The sequence below is a fragment of the Hemicordylus capensis genome, chromosome 15 (assembly GCF_027244095.1).
Source record: "Hemicordylus capensis ecotype Gifberg chromosome 15, rHemCap1.1.pri, whole genome shotgun sequence".
Taxonomy (NCBI): domain Eukaryota; kingdom Metazoa; phylum Chordata; class Lepidosauria; order Squamata; family Cordylidae; genus Hemicordylus; species Hemicordylus capensis.
This window is the reverse complement of record NC_069671.1, coordinates 16,449,751-16,467,661: the sequence shown is the minus strand read 5'-3', so window position 1 is coordinate 16,467,661 and position 17,911 is coordinate 16,449,751. Positions and strand designations below refer to the sequence as shown.

Below are 17,911 nucleotides of genomic sequence, written 5' to 3'. Positions count from 1 at the left end.
TCATAATCCCCACCACCACTATTCTATCCCAACCCTGCAGTACAACATTGCTCAATACTAAAAACAAGGTTGGAGGCAGAAGAGCTTTATCGTCAAAGCCCCACGTGGGTACGGGTGAGTTTCCCGCCTGCCTCGTTCTGAAGCTGTGGACGGAAGCTGGGTAGGGCACACACATGCCGCTCCTCACCTCCAACCTTGTTTTCACCTAACACACACTCAAAAATGGGGAGCAGGCTTAGCACCCAAATTCAATGACAAGACTCCTCCTACCCTAATGAACAGAGGTGAAGAAATGCTGGCTCAGTTTATCAGCCAAGAAAAAAAGGAAAAGTTGTGCCATCGAGTGTTGACTCGTGGTGACCACAGAGCCCTGTGGTTTTCTTGGTAGAGTACAGAAGTAGTTTACCATTCCTTTCTCCCATGCAGAATGAGATGATGCCTTTCAGCACCTTCCTATAATGCTGCTGCCTGATATCGGAGTTTCCCATATTCTGGGAAGCACAACAGCAGGGATTCGAACCAACAGCCTCCTGCTCTCTAGGCAGGTTACTACCCCGCTGCACCATTAGGGACAATTTTATTCATCAAGATATGTTGGTACATTGCTCATCAGGACTTTTTTCCACTCGTCAGGCATCATTTTTCACCCATCATGTGTACTGGTCAAAGACTGTAATAAAGTTTATCTATTTATCACTCATCACAGACTAGTAGACTAGTGGATTTCTGCAGCTGTGCTAATGATGATCATGTGAATAGCCCTTCTCAGTTTTCTTGACGCACCAATGGGTACCGTTTGGAAAACAGAAAGATATTTAGCACATCCTCCTTTCCATACATAAGTGCTGCTTCCTGCTTAAGAGAAGGATCCTGTTAAAGACTCCCAGGACAAGATCATTGAACACACAACTGTTTTATCAGATTTTTGACAACACGGTTTCTAGAAATACACCTGTTTTATCAGGCTTTTAGTTCATGGTGTTTTAAAGTTTTGGTTATGGCAGTTTTAATCTGTTTTGTATGACTTGTAAGTTTTACTTGCTGTTTGTTTAAATGAGAAACCGCCCTGAGATTTTATATGTGGTGGTATATAAATGTGACCAACAAATTAAAAGAAATAAAGAAGATGCCCCCTGCTCACTGAGCAAAGAGATGCCTTTTAAAAGTGGTGATTCTCTTTACTGAGCAGGAGGAGAGCAACTGGCCCTCTCCACCCCCAACACACCATCCCTCCAGTGGCTGTTGCTGGTGTCTACCTTATGTTTCTTTCTTTCTTTTTTAAATTGTGAGCCCTTTGGGGACAATGAGCCATTTTATTTTTATTTTTTTATTTCATATCTATGTAAACTGCTTTGGGAACGTTTGCTGAAAAGTGGCATAAAAATATTCTTCGTCTTCTTAAATATTCTTTGCATTCGTACTTTCAAGATGAAGCATAGGGGTGTTCTCTCTATCCTTGGCGTCCAGATGAATTAGCTTGGACCTAAGCCATTGTCCATGTTTAGCCAGAAGCAACAACAGCTCCTCTTTATGACATCACAAAAGAATGTTCAGAGTGCCACAGCATCTAGACGAAGAAAGCCGGGCATCTCAGATGGCCATCCTGGAATGCATATGATTGGGGGCCTAACATCCAACTTGAACTCATCCATTAGCTGACTAAGGTACTATGGATGATGCCGAGGTTCTCAAAAAAAGAGGCTATGTCATAGGAATCAATCTTGGGGAAGGGTCTTATGCCAAAGTGAAATCGGCCTACTCAGAACGTCTGAAATGCAACGTTGCGGTCAAGATCATCGATAAGAGAAAAGCCCCGAGAGACTTCCTGGAAAGGTTTCTCCCGAGAGAGATCGAGATGCTGGCCAAAGTCAAGCACCACGCCATCGTCAGGACCTACGAAATCTTTGAGACGTCAGATGGCAAAGTCTACATTGTGACTGAGCTCGGGGTACAAGGAGACCTGCTGGAATTCATCAAGAGAAGGGGCGCCATTTCCGAAGATATCGCTCGCAAGATGTTTTACCAACTTGCCAGTGCGATCAAGTACTGCCATGAGCTGGACATTGTCCACCGAGACTTGAAATGCGAGAACCTCCTCCTGGATAAAGAATTCAACATCAAATTGACAGACTTTGGCTTCTCCAAGCGGTTATCTCGGGACGAAGACGGCCGAGTGGTACTCAGCAAAACCTTCTGTGGTTCGGCTGCCTACGCAGCCCCCGAGGTCCTGCAGGGAATCCCCTATCAGCCCAAAGTGTATGACATATGGAGCCTGGGGGTCGTCTTGTTTATCATGGTCTGTGGCTCTATGCCCTACGATGACTCCAATATTAAAAAGATGCTCAAGCTGCAGAAAGAGCACCGGGTGCATTTCCCCCGCTCCAAAGTGCTGTCGATAGAATGCAAGGATCTCATATACCGCATGCTGCAACCTGATGTCTCACGTCGGCTCTGCATCGACGAAGTGCTAATGCACGTTTGGATGCAAGACCCCAAAGCCTTGTCGGACACCACACTCGTGAAAGGAGAGTGCTCTCACCATCCGAATCAGATCCGGAGCATATACGGAAAGGAATCGGGGCCAGAGACCTCGGAAAACGAAGAAGTGCTTCAAGAAGAAAGGCATGCGGACATGGACGAGCTGACTGAGCAGATGCACAGGACGGTGATGTGAAATGGCTCCCAGTCCAGTGAACCCAGCACTCAAGAGCAATGGCTTTCTATCGCACTCCTTCCACTCACTTCTACCAAGGCTGCGTACTGAGATTCTGGGGAAAGAAATTGAAGAAGGGGGAAAGAAACAGCTTTTGACGACAAGCCCCTTCCGATTTCCACCTTGGAAGCCCACGGGATCCCCGGAACACCCATAAATCTCGACATTTATACCAGGCACAAATCTAGGACGACAGAAAACCAACTTCCCCGCTTGTTCTTTTTCTCCAAATGAAAGAGAATCGTCGTCATGATCTGAGGCGTGGTCTCCTCCATGAGGCCATCTCATGGTAGTATGAGCTCTATTAGCATCTATCATGCTGGAAATCATCTGCTGTCACATCAGCCAGTTCTGCAATGCAGACCCATCGCAGACAGAGGTCATTCTTTTGAATGGTCCACTTCTTCGAGATGGCAGTTTCGGCCACAAGAGGTATACTGGGTATGAACTCGTGCTTCCAAAAACCAGATAGCGATGCTAGTGAAATTAACGTTTGAGAAGATCCAGATCGACTAAAACTATGGTCCAAAAACAGGGTGCGTATGTGTGTTTTCGTGTCTTCCCTACTCAGAGCATGCAGGAATTACAGCTATATTTTCTAAAAGCAAACCAATGAATAAAAGATAGATGAAATGGCAGAACTGGAATGGGTTGGTTGCTGTGGGAGGTCGGGTGCTAAGCAGAAATCCATTCCCCACACCACCAATGTGTTCACAGGTTGCTGAAGGTTTCATGCCATCTGAAACCTTCTTTCCAACCACCGTTTTCTAAAACGTTCCTGTTGACGTCCAGAGTTGCCAATGAAAAACCATCACCATTCAGTTATTTCTGTGTGTTTGGTGCTCCCTAGCCTTGGGGATGGAGCCACAGTTCAAAAGCAGTGCACTTGTTTTGGAGGCAGAAGGTCCCAGAAGGTCCTTGCCATGCCCCAGTAGGTCTGACAAAGACCCTTGTCTGAAAACCTGCTGCTGATCAGAGGTGCCAGATCAGGACCTCCAGGTAGGGCTGGGAGAGACTCCTGCCTGAAAACCTGGAGAAGCCACTGCCAGCCAATATAGACAATACTGAGCTAGATGGCCCAAGGGTCTGACTTGGTATAAGGCCACTTCCTGTGTTCAAGTAAAAGACAACTGAAATAGAGCCGCCTGGGACAAATAAGGTAAAGTGTGCCATCAAGTTGATTCCGACTCCTGGCAGCCACAGAGCCCTGTGGTTGCCTTTGGTAGAATCTCCCGCACAGTAGATGATGCCTTTCAGCATCTTCCTATATCGCTGCTGCCTGATACTAGTACTTTCAGCATCTTCCTATATCGCTGCTGCCTGATACTAGATTCGAACCGGCAACCTTCTGTTAAGTCAAGCATTTCCCCACTGTGCTACTTAAAGTGGCTGGGACAATAAAGCTTTTCTTAAATAGCTCTGCCTCTGAATGTCCTGGTTAAAATTTCTAGGTACCATGGCTCCCTGGCGCCTGGGATTTGCCAAAAGCCCTGAATATACCGATTAGACATTGGAGCCCATTTAGATGTGTCTGTTTAACAGAGCCAACCCTTCCCAGTTTCCATCCCCAGATGTTGGACTATAATGCTCATCATCCATTGTGATGGAGGCCATGGTGGGGGGCTGGGGATGGTGGGAGTTGTAGTCACCAACATCCGAGAGCCCAGGTTTGAGAACTCAACAATATCCCATGTCTCAGTCATGCTTTTTGTCCATCCAGGATGACAGCTTCTGGCCCTACCATATAAGTGTATGTGTAGGTGTGCATGTACGTGTACACACACACACACACACACACACACACACACACACACACACACTCACTCTCTCTCTCTCTCTCTCTCTCTCTCTCTCTCTCTCACTCTAAACAGCCTTAAACTGCAGTATGTCCCAGAGAAACAGACTGTGAGACACATCAAAAGCCTTTCCAGGAATTCCAGATCTCCTGTTAAAAAAAAAAAAAGCTGCCATTTATTCCTCAGAACTGCTCTTCAGTTTTGCCTGTAGCCATGGGCCCGATTCAAATCTGCATTCAGACTTTTATTCGAAGGCATTTAGTCCTCAATAAACAAACACACTGGTACAGAGAGGATTGGAGGCACCCAACATGGTCCCCCTTTCTAAAAAATAATATATACAAAATGGTGCTATTTCCGCCGCAATCTTTCCCCCTTTGTCGTTCCCCCGGGAACGACTGGCGCAAAGAAACAAAAGCGGGAGCTTTCTGCTCAGCAAGGTCATCGCAGGCTTAGCCTGTCCCTGTGAAAGTGCTGCATCAACGCAGGGTTAACGTGACAGAGGTCATCCGCAACCTCCCAGCAGCTTCTGCTGTCAGGATCATGAGAGTTCCGCCCGCGGCGGCAGCGGGCAGAGCACGTCTCTCAGAAGAAGTCCGACGCTTTGCGCCTTTTGGGCAGCTGCAGGAGATCGTCCGTGATCGAGGCCGGGTCCTGGGTGACGGGGGTTTGGGAGGCCGTCCTAGGAGCTGGGGTGATGGTGGGGGTCTGTGGCCCGCCGGCTGGGGTCTTGTAGCCCGGGGTGCCCAGGTGGGCTGGGGACGGGGTGTAGCTGGCCCGCAAGGCTTTGTCAGTGTATTTGCTGGCCGTCCGGTTTACTAAGCGCTGGAGGGCTGGAGACATGGCAGGGCTTAATCCTTTCGGGGTCAGGCTGGAAGAGAGTACAGACACTTTGTGAGGATTTCCGACAAAGGACGGGGCTCGCCAGGGACACGGAGCCTATGCCGGTGACCAAGAGTCACGGAAGTCTCGAGTGCGGGAAGATATTCCCTATATGGGATGGGGAGACAGCTCCAGGGGAGGGCATGATATGCCTGCATGCAGAAGCTCCCAGGTTCACTTTCTGGCATCTCCAGGTAGGGCTGGGAGATAGAGAGACCCCTGCCCAAAACCCTATAGAACAGGGATTCTCAACCTTGGGTCCCCAGATGTTACTGGACTTCAATTCCCATAATCCCCAGCCCCAATGGCCTTTGGGTGGGTATTATGGGAGTTGAAGGCCAACAACATCTGGGGACCCAAGGTTGAGAACCCATGCTATAGAACCACTGGCAGTCAGTGTCTGTAGGCAACACAGATGGACCCATGGTCTGACTCTGTATAAAGCAGCTTCCTATATTCCCACCCCTGAGCTAGGACCACCAGTGGTCTCACTCTTTTTTTTAGAGGGCCGGACACAGCTCTCACTCGGACACTCCCGACGAACCAAGACACGTGACTGCAGCTCCAGCCTTGCCCCATATCTCAGGCTGGGGGAACCTCAGACTTTGTGCCACGTGTGAACCTGGCCAAAGTCAGAGGCTCATCTTGAAGTCAGCGAGAATGAATGGAGCTGCCTTGGAAGCAGGCAATTAGTCCGCCTAGCTCAGTTGTTGTCTGCTCTTATTCACAGTAGGGGTGTGCACAAACCGCGATCCGAGCGCCGCTTCGGTTTCACAACACAGGTTTCGGCTTACCAGGAGCTTTAAGAAAGACGCCATGGAAGTGCGAGTGCCACATGGGGGTACTTGGGCCAAGTACCTGCTGGTAAGGACCTGCTCTCCTCTTTCTTAACACTCCCGCTCCCCGCGGCGCCAAACCATTTCAGAACTTGTCCAAACCGTTTCGGTGCCGAACCAGTGCTCGAACCGCGGTTCATGCACACCTCTAATTCGCAGATGCTTACTGAGGTCTCAGGCACCAGTCTTTTCAGCTCAGCTACCTGAGATCTTTTTAAAGGAGTCTCTTTAGCAGGAGTGTTTGTAGCCAACATTCATGCCAGTCATTTTAATTTTCCTATCAGATCGAGTCCTTCCTCTAAGGCCGAAAGGACTAGATTCGATTTGCTTATTTTAGCCGAGGATGGCAGGAGTTGCAGTTCAGCAACATCTGGAGGACCACCAGTTCAGAAGCCCTGCTCTACAACCCTTTCCTTCGGTATTGCCATTTAATTCCCACCTCCGACACTTGCCCAGCCCCCGGCGAACGGGAGAAAAACAGCTCACCTGGCAAGATTCTCCGTGACTCTTCTCAAAGCTTCCTGCTTCTTCGCTCGGTTTTTGGCAGCGGCCTCGTTCGCCATTTTGAGCCCCAGCCTCTCTCTGCGGCCGGGCTCCAGGATCTGGGGAGAGATCAGTCCCCTTGGTTACCATCCCATTGGAGAGAGGGAGCTTCCCATCCATAACTTACCCCGTCCCCTTGTGCTTTTGCTCGGCAAGTCATTTAACATCTCCAGAACAAGACTGTGATTCAATTGGTATTCCAATCACTCAAATCGCCTAGATTCGAGTCAAATCGATTTGAATTTGAATCAATTCACACATCCCTAGTGTCCAGTTTGCACACACATTACCAGTCTAGAATTTCACGTTTCCGCCCTTTAAATACCTTGAAGGCCGGCCCAGGGGTCCTGTCCACATATGGTGTGTCTGAGCCTTCTAACCGCATGGGGGTGCTTTCTATCTCGCCCCAGGTCATCAGAGGTGAGTCGTTCACACCTACCAAGGCAAATTTGCATGCTTGTTTAATCACATAGGCAGACAACCAGCCCTTTGCCCACGCACCATAGTACCCCAGGCACTCAAAACAATGGCGTTGTTACAGAAGAGAAAACTCGCTCGAACATGCATCAAATCGTCGTTCCAATGGGATTCAATCATGGCCACAGTATTAATACTGCGTATCACAACCGACTAGGTAAATATTAGCTCCGAGTATCCTATTTTGGTTTAGCACCCATTCTCCTGGAACTGCAGCAATAGCTTTTCACTCAAGCATTCACTCCTTTATTGGTAATGTTCGCTTCTCCGTGAGCAATTTCCTCACCTCAGAAATTTGCACACACTTGGGGCTGAGCATTAACCACACTTGCCGATTCAATATGCAGTTCTGCCTTGCTGAACGGCAAACTAATTTATTTCACAACGCAGGTTTTGGCTTACCAGGAGCAGGCGAGGGTGTGGCCACAAATCCATATCCATTAACTTTGGGAGATTCCTGGGGGATGAGTTCCTTCCCATCTGGTCCAACTTTCCCCTGCTTGTACTAAATTAAGAAAGACAGAATGGGGTTTAGTGACAAAAGCTGATACACGTTTCAGAAATGTGCTGAGTTTTAACATCCATTTCGTTGAATGGTCCTATTGTAAATCAATCAGGCAACACACACGCTAAAGCAAACACCCACTCCACTGGGAGACTAGCGTCCACTTCCCCAATTAAATGGTATTTAATTAAATTTTAATAGGCTGTTTTCAGGTTGTGAGGTTAGATGTTGGGAGGTGTTTACTGTAACAGGGATTCCCAGGTGTTGCTGCCTACAACTCCCATCCTCTCCAGTAAAAGGCCATTGCAGCTGAGGATGATGGACATTGTAGTCGACATCTGGGGATCCCTCTTATAACAAACACTGACGTTGGGTATGCCTTGATCTACACTGCAGATGTTGCAAGTGCCTTTTTTAAAATCTCGGCATTATTTGCAAGTTTGTGGGGCGCGGCCGGGTGCTACATTTTTCATCCAATGGAAATGAAACGCCACAAACTCAATCCCAGCATGCTTTGCTCCCCAACCTGAGCGTTCAGGGCAGCTGCCTGCTGGAGCTGGGATTTGCTTAGTGCTTGGCTGAACGGGTCCTTCAGGAAGTGGGTGTTTCGGTGGACGACCTCTCGTGGCTTTTTAAACACATCCTCCTCATCGGGGACACCTGGAATGGTAAAGAAGAGCATCAGAGAGGAGAAGAGGCGGCTTGATATCAGAACATCGGTATACAGAAGAACAGCAAAGCTGGATCAGGCCCAAGGAGGCCCATCTAGTCCAGCATCCTGTTTCACACAGTGGCCCACCAGATGCGTCCGAGAAGCCCACAGGCAAGAGGTGAGGAAATGCCCTCTCTCTCGCTGTTGCTTCCCTGCAACTGCTATTTAGAGCAGAGATCTTGCCATCGACAGTGTTTTAAAAGGGACTCCAGCGAGTTAATAAAAGAGGTGAAAAGGTAAGAAAAGACTGCGTTAAAGAATGGTGTGGGCTCTCCCTCAATTCCAATATTTACAGCTCTCAGATCTTACAGGTGAGCTTTGCTTCCTTATTAAAATAAAGAACTAGTACTACTTTCCACCACAACGGACATGTGAAACATCATGACAGGTTTTTAATGGCATTTAATTCACCAGCTCAGGAAACAGCCCTTCTGTGATCATATACAGCCCAATCCCACCAATGGCAAAAACCCATTAACGCCACTGTATATGATCACAGTCACAAATGCTAAGGGTTCACAAGTAAGCCCAACAGGGGAGAAAAGCAGTTATCCCCACATGCATCCTTTGTTGCAAAAGGCAGACCCTTCGCCTTCATTTCAGATATGAATGGGGCAGGCATGTGAACAAATATTTGAAGTGAGTATCTGTCCCGGCCCTGAGTATTTGCAGAAAGAAAAATAGGCCATTATTTCTAAGACCGGGAGAGCTGGTCTTCTGATAGCAAGCATGAATTGTCCCCTTTGCTAAGCAGGGTCTACCCTGATTTGTAGTTGGATGGGAGACTATTTGTATTTAGATGTGAGCACCGTACAATACTCCCTTAGGGAGGGGGGGTAGCAAAAAAGAGAAGAGAAGCTGGGAAGAGCATCTGCATGCTTGCATGCAGAAGGTTCCAAGTTCCCTCCCTGGCAGCATCTCCAGATAGGGCTTAGAGAGACTTCTGCATATAACCTTGGGGAAAACACTGCCAGTCTGGGTAGACAATACTCAGCTAGATGGACCTATGGTCTGACTCAGTATATGGCAGCTTCCTATGTTCCTAGTTACAGAGAACAGATTTAGAGAGGAGAGTTGGTCTTGTGGTAGCAAGCATGACTTGCTCCTTGAGATAAGACTAGAAGTGTGAATGGTGTAAGGTCTTTAAGGGGATCTTTAAGGAGGATGGAGCCGCTCTGGGAAGAGCAGAAGGTCCCAAGTTTCCTCTCTGGCAGCATCTCCAAGAGAGGGCCGAGAGAGATTCCTGCCTGCAACCTGGGAGAAGCCGCTGCCAGTCTGGGGAGACAATACCGAACTAGATGGACCAATGGTCTTACTTGGTATATGGCAGCTTCCTATCTATATATTTATCTATATATTTAATTCTCTTAATTGTGTCTGTCGCTAATCCACTGCATGGCAGCTCTCATGGGAGTTTGTGAGCAGTTGACAGACTAGGGATGGGGGAGAAAATTAAGGATGCCGGCTGGTGGCCGCCGGGAGCAGGCGGCCTGGCCAGGAGCAGGAGGCGGCTGCTGCTAGAAGTTGGCGGGCCAGCTTTCTGGCCGGCCCGCCAGCCAGAAAGCACGGGGGGAGGGGTGGAGAAGGGAAGCAGGCCAGCCGGCCAGGAAGCCAGCCAGGCTGGGAGAGGGCAGCTGTGGTGCTGGCCAGAGGAAAACATGCTCTGCGCCCGGTCCAGCTAGTTCTATTCATTTTACCATGTGAGCCAGCCCTGCTTCTTGAAAAGAGAAAGCATCGTGTCGTGTTCTCAAACTAATGGCAAGGACCAGGCGTGCAGAAAAACCATGTCGAAAACATTCCATGAGTAAGCAAAGGGGGCAGGAGCTTTCGGAAGTTAGTCACCTGGTGGGTAATACATCAGGGAATTCTTCGCCTTATACTCCCACGTCTCTACTCCGGCTTTTCCGCTGGTGATGGCTTGCTGCTCTTCGGCGGACGGGAGCGCCAGCTGTTCCTGATGCCGCTGAAATGGAATTCAGGGTCTGATTGTCAAGCGCAGGTACACGGACGAGATGTGACAGGCCGGCCTGCAATTTACTCATGTATTTGGCATGTCTGCTGCTGCAGAGAACAGCACCAATGACAGCCTCAGTGATTACTGAGTTATATTTACACCCCACCTTTCTCCAGCAGAACTCAAAACACAAGGTATGCCACACACCCATAGAGGTCACATAAAAGGAGAGGAGAGCTGGTTTTGTGGCAGCAAGCATGACTTTTCCCCTTAGCTAAGCAGGGTCTGCCCTGGTTGCATATGAATGAGACACCAGAAGTGTGAGCAGTGGAAGATATTCCCCTTAGGAGCTGCTCTGAGAAGAGTAGTCCCAAGTTCCCTCCCTGGCAGCATCTCCAAGACAGGGCGGAGAGAGATTCCTGCCTGCAACCTTGAAGAAGCTGCTGCCAGTCTGTGAAGACAATACTGAGCTAGACCAACCGATGGTCTGACTTAGCATATGGCAGCTTCCTCTGTTCCAAAAAGAAGGAGCGGACTTGTTCGCTGCTGCTGCTGAGGGCAGAGCAAGAAGCAAGTGGTTGGGATTACAAGGAAGCAGATTCAGGCTTAACACGGAAAGGAATCCCCTAACTGCGAGTACTGTTTGATTGTGGAACAGCCTGCCTCATGAAATGGTGGGCTCTCCTTTGCTGGAGGTTTACAAAGGCTGTACAGGCATCTGTTAGGCTGCCAAACTTTGGCCCTCCAGCTCTTTTATCTACGACATCCCCAGCTAAAAAGGGCAATAGCCAGGGATTATGGGAATTGTAGTCCAACATCTGCAGGCGGGCCAGACTTGTGGAGCCATGCTGCAGCAGTTTTCTATACTGAGCAGAGGGTTGGTCTACTCTAGAAGAGGACCGAGGTCCCTTCCAACCCTCAGATACTGGGATTCTATGACCAAAAGATGACAAAGCTACACGGAACGGTTTAAAGAACTTAGAAGCCAAAGCTCCATTCCCCACCTGGGCAAATTCCTCTTCGGCTTCATACAGCCATGCGTGCCTGGCTTTCTCCTTCTCTTTGGCCACTTCCATGATCTGCTCAAATGAAGCATTATCCTCACTGGTGTGTTTTGCCAGGAAGCTGTCCAGACTGGGGAGACCGTCTCTGTCCTCTTCCTCCTCCGTTTCACCTGTAGGAGATAGAGATGCAACTTTGCAAAAAATAGACGTTTTCACCCTGCTGCAGTTTTCCAAAGAGTCATCTTCCCCGCACCTTTAAACAATGTACCAAATAAAGGTGCTAAAAGCTCCAACATACAAACAGGACGTAACACAGAAACCGACAATTTGTTACTCTATGAAGCAACACATATTTATTTATTTTTATTTATTTATTTATTGTTAAATCCAACAATTTAACAATAAACTGCATATGCGTGTTCCCTGTTCCTTCAGCACTCCTGAACTCTCTTCTCTCCTGCTCCAAGTACAGACTCCTCCAGTCTTCTGGAAACACAGCCACAGAAGCCAAACATCAACATTTTAAGCAACCTAAACAAACGGAATTGACATTGCTTACCCTCATCCAGAGCGCTAACTGTGAGTTTGGGTTTGTTCAACATGGAAGGGTCACCAGAATGAACCTCAGGTGTTTCAAATGTGGCCGGGGTAACATCTGTTGGGGGTGAGAAGGAAGAAAGCAGATTTACAAAATTCAGATCATCACTTTCTGAGAGTCAGCAGAGCTCAGCGGTCTTTCACTCTGGCATAATCAGCAAAAGTGGTCAATGGCAATTCAGCTTGTATCCTCCATCACAATTGTGGCATAATTAAAAAGGCAAAAAAATTACTATCCCAAACAATATCATACATTTATAAAATAAGTTTTTAAAAAAACAAAAACATGAAGCTGGTGTTCTCCAGTAGGCTCTAATCCAGTGTGCTATGCTCTAACCCAGTGTTTTGTTTTTTAAAAAGTATCAAAGTGGCCAAAAAGCCCTTACATGGTGCAGGGGTGTCTTTGGAAGATCTTTTCAAGGAAGAACCAAATTTGATGGCAATTTGCCTCATTTTCTCCAAGTCGCCACTTTCTTCAGCCTCCAGGTAGCTCTTCTGAGCACGCAGCTTTTCAACATCGGGGAAAAAATCCCTTTGTATGATTTTCTCCAGGCTCTGTAAGAAACCAGGCTTTATAATATAACTGGACAAAAAATGAATTAAGGCAGCAAACCAAGGACTTCTGAATAGGTGTTATCATTAAAACATAAGAACAGCCAAGGGCCACCTAACGGAGCTTGGGGGTGGCCCATTCCCCCTCCCGCCACACTGACCCTCACCTGCCTGGCCCATTCTAGTCAAGCATGCGGTGGTCCAACCCAGCATTACTGCAAATCTCAGAGTGAGGGCTTGAAATGAACAGCCCTTTCCTGCTGTGGTTCCTCTAAACGGGGAAATTCTATCACGCCTAGTGAGTCCTCGCCTCCATGGATTTTGTAGTCACTCTGAACAACCTCGTAAAGGGGTCTTATTACCCACCCAATCCCCAAGCTGCAGGTGGAGGCCCAAGGGAACTTGAGGTGGCCCACTAGACCCCCCCAGCTCACAGCCCTTGGAACCCCCCAACACCCAGCAGCCCTTAGCCCTTGGGAGACCCCCCAGCACCCCACCCTTAGGACCCCCCCCAGCCCTGGGAGGCCCCAAAACATTGGGAGCACCCCCAACCCCCAGCCATTGGGAGGAAACCCGCCTTTGGGACATCCCCATCCACCCACCCCTGGGAGACCCACCCCCAGCACAGCACCCTTGGGAAACCCCACCCCACCACAGCAAGCCCCATCCCTAATCCTTGGGACACCCCCCCCATCAGACCCTGGGAGGCCCCTCTGCCCCGGGAGGCTCCAAACTCTTGGGAGGCCCCCAATCCCCAGCCATTGAGAAACACACACACACACACACACACACACCACTGGGAGACCCCCAGCCCCCCCACCTTTGGGAAACCACCTGCCCTTGAGAGGGCCCCCCAGCACCCCAACCCTTGGGACCCCCCCCCACTCCCAGCCATTGAGAACCCCATCCCTACTCCTTGGGAACCCCCCCTCACCATCAGCCCCTGGGAATCTCCCCCCACACCAGTGCCAAGAGGCCCTGTACCCTTAGGAGCCCCCAACCCCCAAATACTGAGAGCCCCCACCCCAGTCTTTGGGAGATCCCTCACCCCAAGGGCCCCCGCCGCCCCTGGGGGACCACCAGGCCCCCCTCCCCGCCCATTGGGAAAACCACCTCCCCCCACCCCGCGCCCGCGTCACTCGCCTGGATGTAGCTGTCCTCGTCGAGGACCCGCTTGCGGCTCTTCGGGGGCTCCTGCTCCGCTTCCTTGGCCACCGCGACGGAGCGCGCTTCGGGCTGGACGGGCACTAGCGCCCTGGCCGAGGCGGCCGAGCCCCCCAAGGGCCCCTCCATCTCCAGGCCCCGGAAGCCGTCGCAGCGCTCCGCTTCCGGAAACAACAGCCCCGACCGGAAGCTCGGCCCCTCCGTCCCAGCATGCTTCGCGCGAGGAAGGAGAGAGAGGGAGGGAGCGCGTAGCCTGCCGGGATTTGTAGTTTCGGTACGGGAAGACGCGCGCTGGAGCGGCGACGCCACAGAGATAGAGCCCACGCTAGAGTTAATAAATAGGCACCCTCTGATTTGCGGTTCTCGTTGGAAATCGCCTCTGTCTGGAGGGGTAAAACGGCTGGCGGCCGCCCTGCGCGAAAGGGAGCATTGCCAAGGAGGGGAGGAGCAAAGCTACACTGCAGGGCTGTTGTAAGCCTCTCTCTCTTGGCTTCTTTCCCTGCAATATGAGGATAACACTGGACTACCCTGCAGGGCTGTTGTAGGCCACTCTCTTTCATTTTCAGCGCCCTTTCCCACCCATCTCAAATCAGTGTAACACACGGCCTCTCGTTGCTCCACTTCCCCAAGCGGCGAGGAGTTCCAGGGATTTGCAGCACACCTTGCACTCTCTGCTTTCCCTTGGAAGGAGAGAGCCACTGCAGATTGAGAGTAATCTTGGTCATTCTGTAATGTTTCGTCTATTGAGACAAATATACAGGTTCGGCATTAGATGAAACGGAAAAACATTGTGAGCAGGGATGTACTGGAGGGGGAAACACACAGGGACGGTGCGCCGGTATTTCTTGGCGTATACGGTCCATCTAGCTCAGTATATTCAGAGGTGCCCCTAGGTAATTTTGGAGCCTGGACCTAAAGGCCTTTGGAGCCCACCCATGCCCCCCACAGTTCTTGAAGGCACAAACCACACCACCCAGGACAGACTAAAAAGGATTTGGGGGCCCCAGGTGTGGAGGCCCTGGGCGTCAGCCCCAAAGTCCAGGGGGCGCCCCTGAGTATATCGGTCCATCTCGCTCAGTATTGTCTCCATACGCCTCTTACCTTAATTTGCAGGGAACATTTGTGCTGCTGGACCACAGCACAAAGCAGGGAGTTCTGAAAATCCCGGCAATGCAAACTTTATTCTGGTGCCTGCACATCTTTGCTTACTGCCCAAGCTCAGGATTAGGACATCCGCCCCCTGGAAGCGTCACAAGTGATACTGACAATACAATAGTCCCATACAAGAGCAAAATATGGGGCTCTGCATCCACAATGTAAACTGGTTCATAGGAAGGAGGGACAAATGTTTCCTAACTGAACTCTTTCTTTCAGTGTCTGTCTTATGCACCTGAAGCGGCATTCTGCAGAATGTAGTATGACTAAAGGCAGAAATACAGTACTGCTCAATACTTGCCTTTCTGTTTTTACTTAACTACTTTGGTGTTACTTTTAGTTTAGAAAGTAAACATTTACTTTATTTGACATATAGTATATACACTTGTACTTTATTTTACTTTATGGATCTCTTTCTTGAAAAAAGAGATCTCCCTTTTCATAACAAAAGGCTTTTACATTATTTTAACTTAAAGAAGGAACTCTTTTTTATTTTTATTGGTAGGAGTACTTTTCTGCCGTAGTTTTTATTTTCTATATGATAAAACTATATGATAGATAGATAGATAGATAGATAGATAGATAGATACTCTAACTAGTCATGAGCTACTCCTCTCAGCTCAGCATTGTGACATCACATGGAGCAGGAAGTTGGACCAGAAGACTGTCAAGGTCCCTTCCAACTCTAACATTCTATGACATCATTTTTTACACAATGCTCAATGTTCCGCATCTTCCAAGAACTAGACAACCCCCAGATGACCACCGTGGAATACACATGAACTTGCTGGAAACATACGTTAACCACGTGACCGAACTGATCTTTGCAGCTGCCTTTAGTGCCATGGACGATGCCATAGTCCTTAAGAAAAAAGGCTACATTATGGGAGGCAATTTAGGGGAAGGCTCTTATGCCAAGGTGAAATCGGCCTACTCCGAACGACTGAAGTTCGATGTCGCTGTAAAAATCATAGACCGGAAAAAGGCTCCTCCGGACTTCCTGGAGAGGTTTCTTCCGAGAGAAATTGACATCCTAGCCAAAATGAACCACCGATCCATCATAAAAACCTATGAGATCTTTGAAACATCGGATGGCAAAGTGTACATTGTGATGGAACTTGGCGTCCATGGGGATCTGCTGGAGTTCATCAAGACGAAAGGGCCGATGCCTGAGGAAACTGCACGCAAGAGGTTCTGTCAGTTATGTGCGGCCATAAAGTATTGTCACGATAACGACATTGTCCACCGGGACTTGAAGTGTGAAAATCTCCTTCTGGACAAAGATTATCACATCAAGCTTTCGGACTTTGGCTTCTCCAGACGGTTGGCCCGTGATGACGAGGGCAAAGTGATCCACAGCAAAACCTTTTGTGGTTCAGCCGCTTATGCGGCCCCAGAAGTGCTTCAGGGCATCCCCTACGAGCCCAAGATCTATGATATATGGAGTCTCGGCATCGTCCTGTACATCATGGTTTGTGGCTCCATGCCTTACGATGGCTCCAACATTCGGAAAATGTTGAGGCTCCAGAAGGAACACCGAGTGTATTTCCCCAAGTCTAAAAACCTGACTATGGAGTGCAAAGACCTGATCTATCGTATGCTGCAGCCGGATGTGACCCGGAGGCTGCGGATCGAAGAGGTGATCAACCACATTTGGCTGCTGCCTGCCAGATCCAGGGCTATGTCCATGCTGTCTTTTGCCAGGAATGAAGAGAGCTCTCGGATGGCGGGTGAGCATAAGGCAGAACAGAAGACGGACCTGGAAATGGAGACCGAGATCAAGCCAGAGCCAGTCGTCAGACTCGAAGCGATACAAGAATCAACGGAACTGACGGAAAAGCAAGACGACATCAACCGACTAGCGGCGAAGTTGCAGGAAGTCGAATTCTAATAGTCACACAGAAGGGCAAAATATGGGGCTCTGCATTCACAATGTAACCTGATTCTTAGTAAGGAGGGGCAAATGTTTCCTAATTAGATTCTTTCTTTCAGGGTCTGTCTTATGCACCTGAAGCGGCATTCTGCAGAATTAATTCATTCTAAAGGCAGAAAATACAGTATTTCTCAATACTTCCTTTTCTGTTTTTACTTCACTACTTTTGTGTTACTTTTACTTTAAAAAGTAAATTTCTACTCTTTTATTATGTGTGTATATATATGTATGTACGTATATAATTTGTGTGTGTGTATACACACACATATACACACATATGCATATACATATATAAACTTATACTTTTTAACTTTATGGATCTCTTTTTTGAAAAACAAATCTCTTTCAGAATAAAAGACTTCTAAATTATTTTAACTTAAGGACTGTTTTTTTTTTTTTTAACTTAACATCTTCTTTGTGTTATTTTTACTTCAGTATTTTGCCCTGGTTTTTATTTTCTAAATACTGTAACTACCTTTGTACTTTTTTTCCTTTTTACTTATATACCTTCTTTTCCTGCATTAGTTCTAAAGGAGGAAATAAAGCATAAACCCCCAGATCTTTGCCTGCTGAGTAATTCCCATCAATTTGACAATTTCCATTCATTACCACCTATTTGACATCTTATCATGACCATCACTGGTCATGATAACATGTCCGTTGGTTTCCTTGACCTCAAAAACATGGGATTTAACCATATTTAATCAAACTTAACTACTGTATGTGCCATTTTTCACAAGATACGGAACTTCTCAAGTGATGCCACATAACTTCTCTGCAACTACAATTCATTGTGGAAATTTGGGGAGAAGCCTACCTAGTAAGGACCCCTGTCTGCCTAAAATAACCCATCAGTGGGAATTCCCTATATGAAAAGGCTGTATTTCATTTAGCTGGCCAACAGTGTGTGTGTCCACTACCCAAAGAGCTGAACACACTTTAAATTGCATTAGAATTTTGTGCTTCTCCACAATTTGGGTGTTAAGTCATTCTGAAATATGGTGCATTCTAGTCCAGCTTTTCATTCTAATGCAGCTCATAGGTTTATTATTTTTTAAGTCAGTGCAAGGGAAATGGAAATCCAAAGC

General features: G+C 48.3%; 3 protein-coding genes across 3 annotated transcripts; 2 read left to right on the top strand and 1 right to left on the bottom strand.

Moving 5' to 3' along the window:
- The first annotated feature begins 1,554 nt into the window (after positions 1-1,554).
- LOC128337780 (testis-specific serine/threonine-protein kinase 1-like) lies at positions 1,555-3,354 on the top strand. The gene has a single exon (XM_053279127.1). The coding sequence runs from the start codon at positions 1,670-1,672 to the stop codon at positions 2,672-2,674; it is 1,005 nt and encodes a 334-aa protein (XP_053135102.1). The 5' UTR covers positions 1,555-1,669; the 3' UTR covers positions 2,675-3,354.
- Positions 3,355-4,740: 1,386 nt separating this feature from the next.
- On the bottom strand, positions 4,741-15,623 carry ESS2 (ess-2 splicing factor homolog). The gene is made up of 11 exons (XM_053279895.1): positions 15,603-15,623; positions 13,715-14,026; positions 12,406-12,574; positions 11,982-12,077; positions 11,423-11,592; positions 10,307-10,427; positions 8,279-8,412; positions 7,650-7,752; positions 7,096-7,205; positions 6,714-6,829; positions 4,741-5,380 (listed from the first exon to the last, which is right to left on the bottom strand). Exons 1-11 carry the CDS (start codon positions 15,621-15,623, stop codon positions 5,095-5,097), a joined length of 1,638 nt encoding a protein of 545 aa, XP_053135870.1. The 3' UTR covers positions 4,741-5,094.
- Positions 15,614-17,382, top strand: LOC128338238 (testis-specific serine/threonine-protein kinase 1-like). The gene has a single exon (XM_053280427.1). The coding sequence runs from the start codon at positions 15,669-15,671 to the stop codon at positions 16,779-16,781; it is 1,113 nt and encodes a 370-aa protein (XP_053136402.1). The 5' UTR covers positions 15,614-15,668; the 3' UTR covers positions 16,782-17,382.
- The last annotated feature ends 529 nt before the right edge of the window (positions 17,383-17,911 follow it).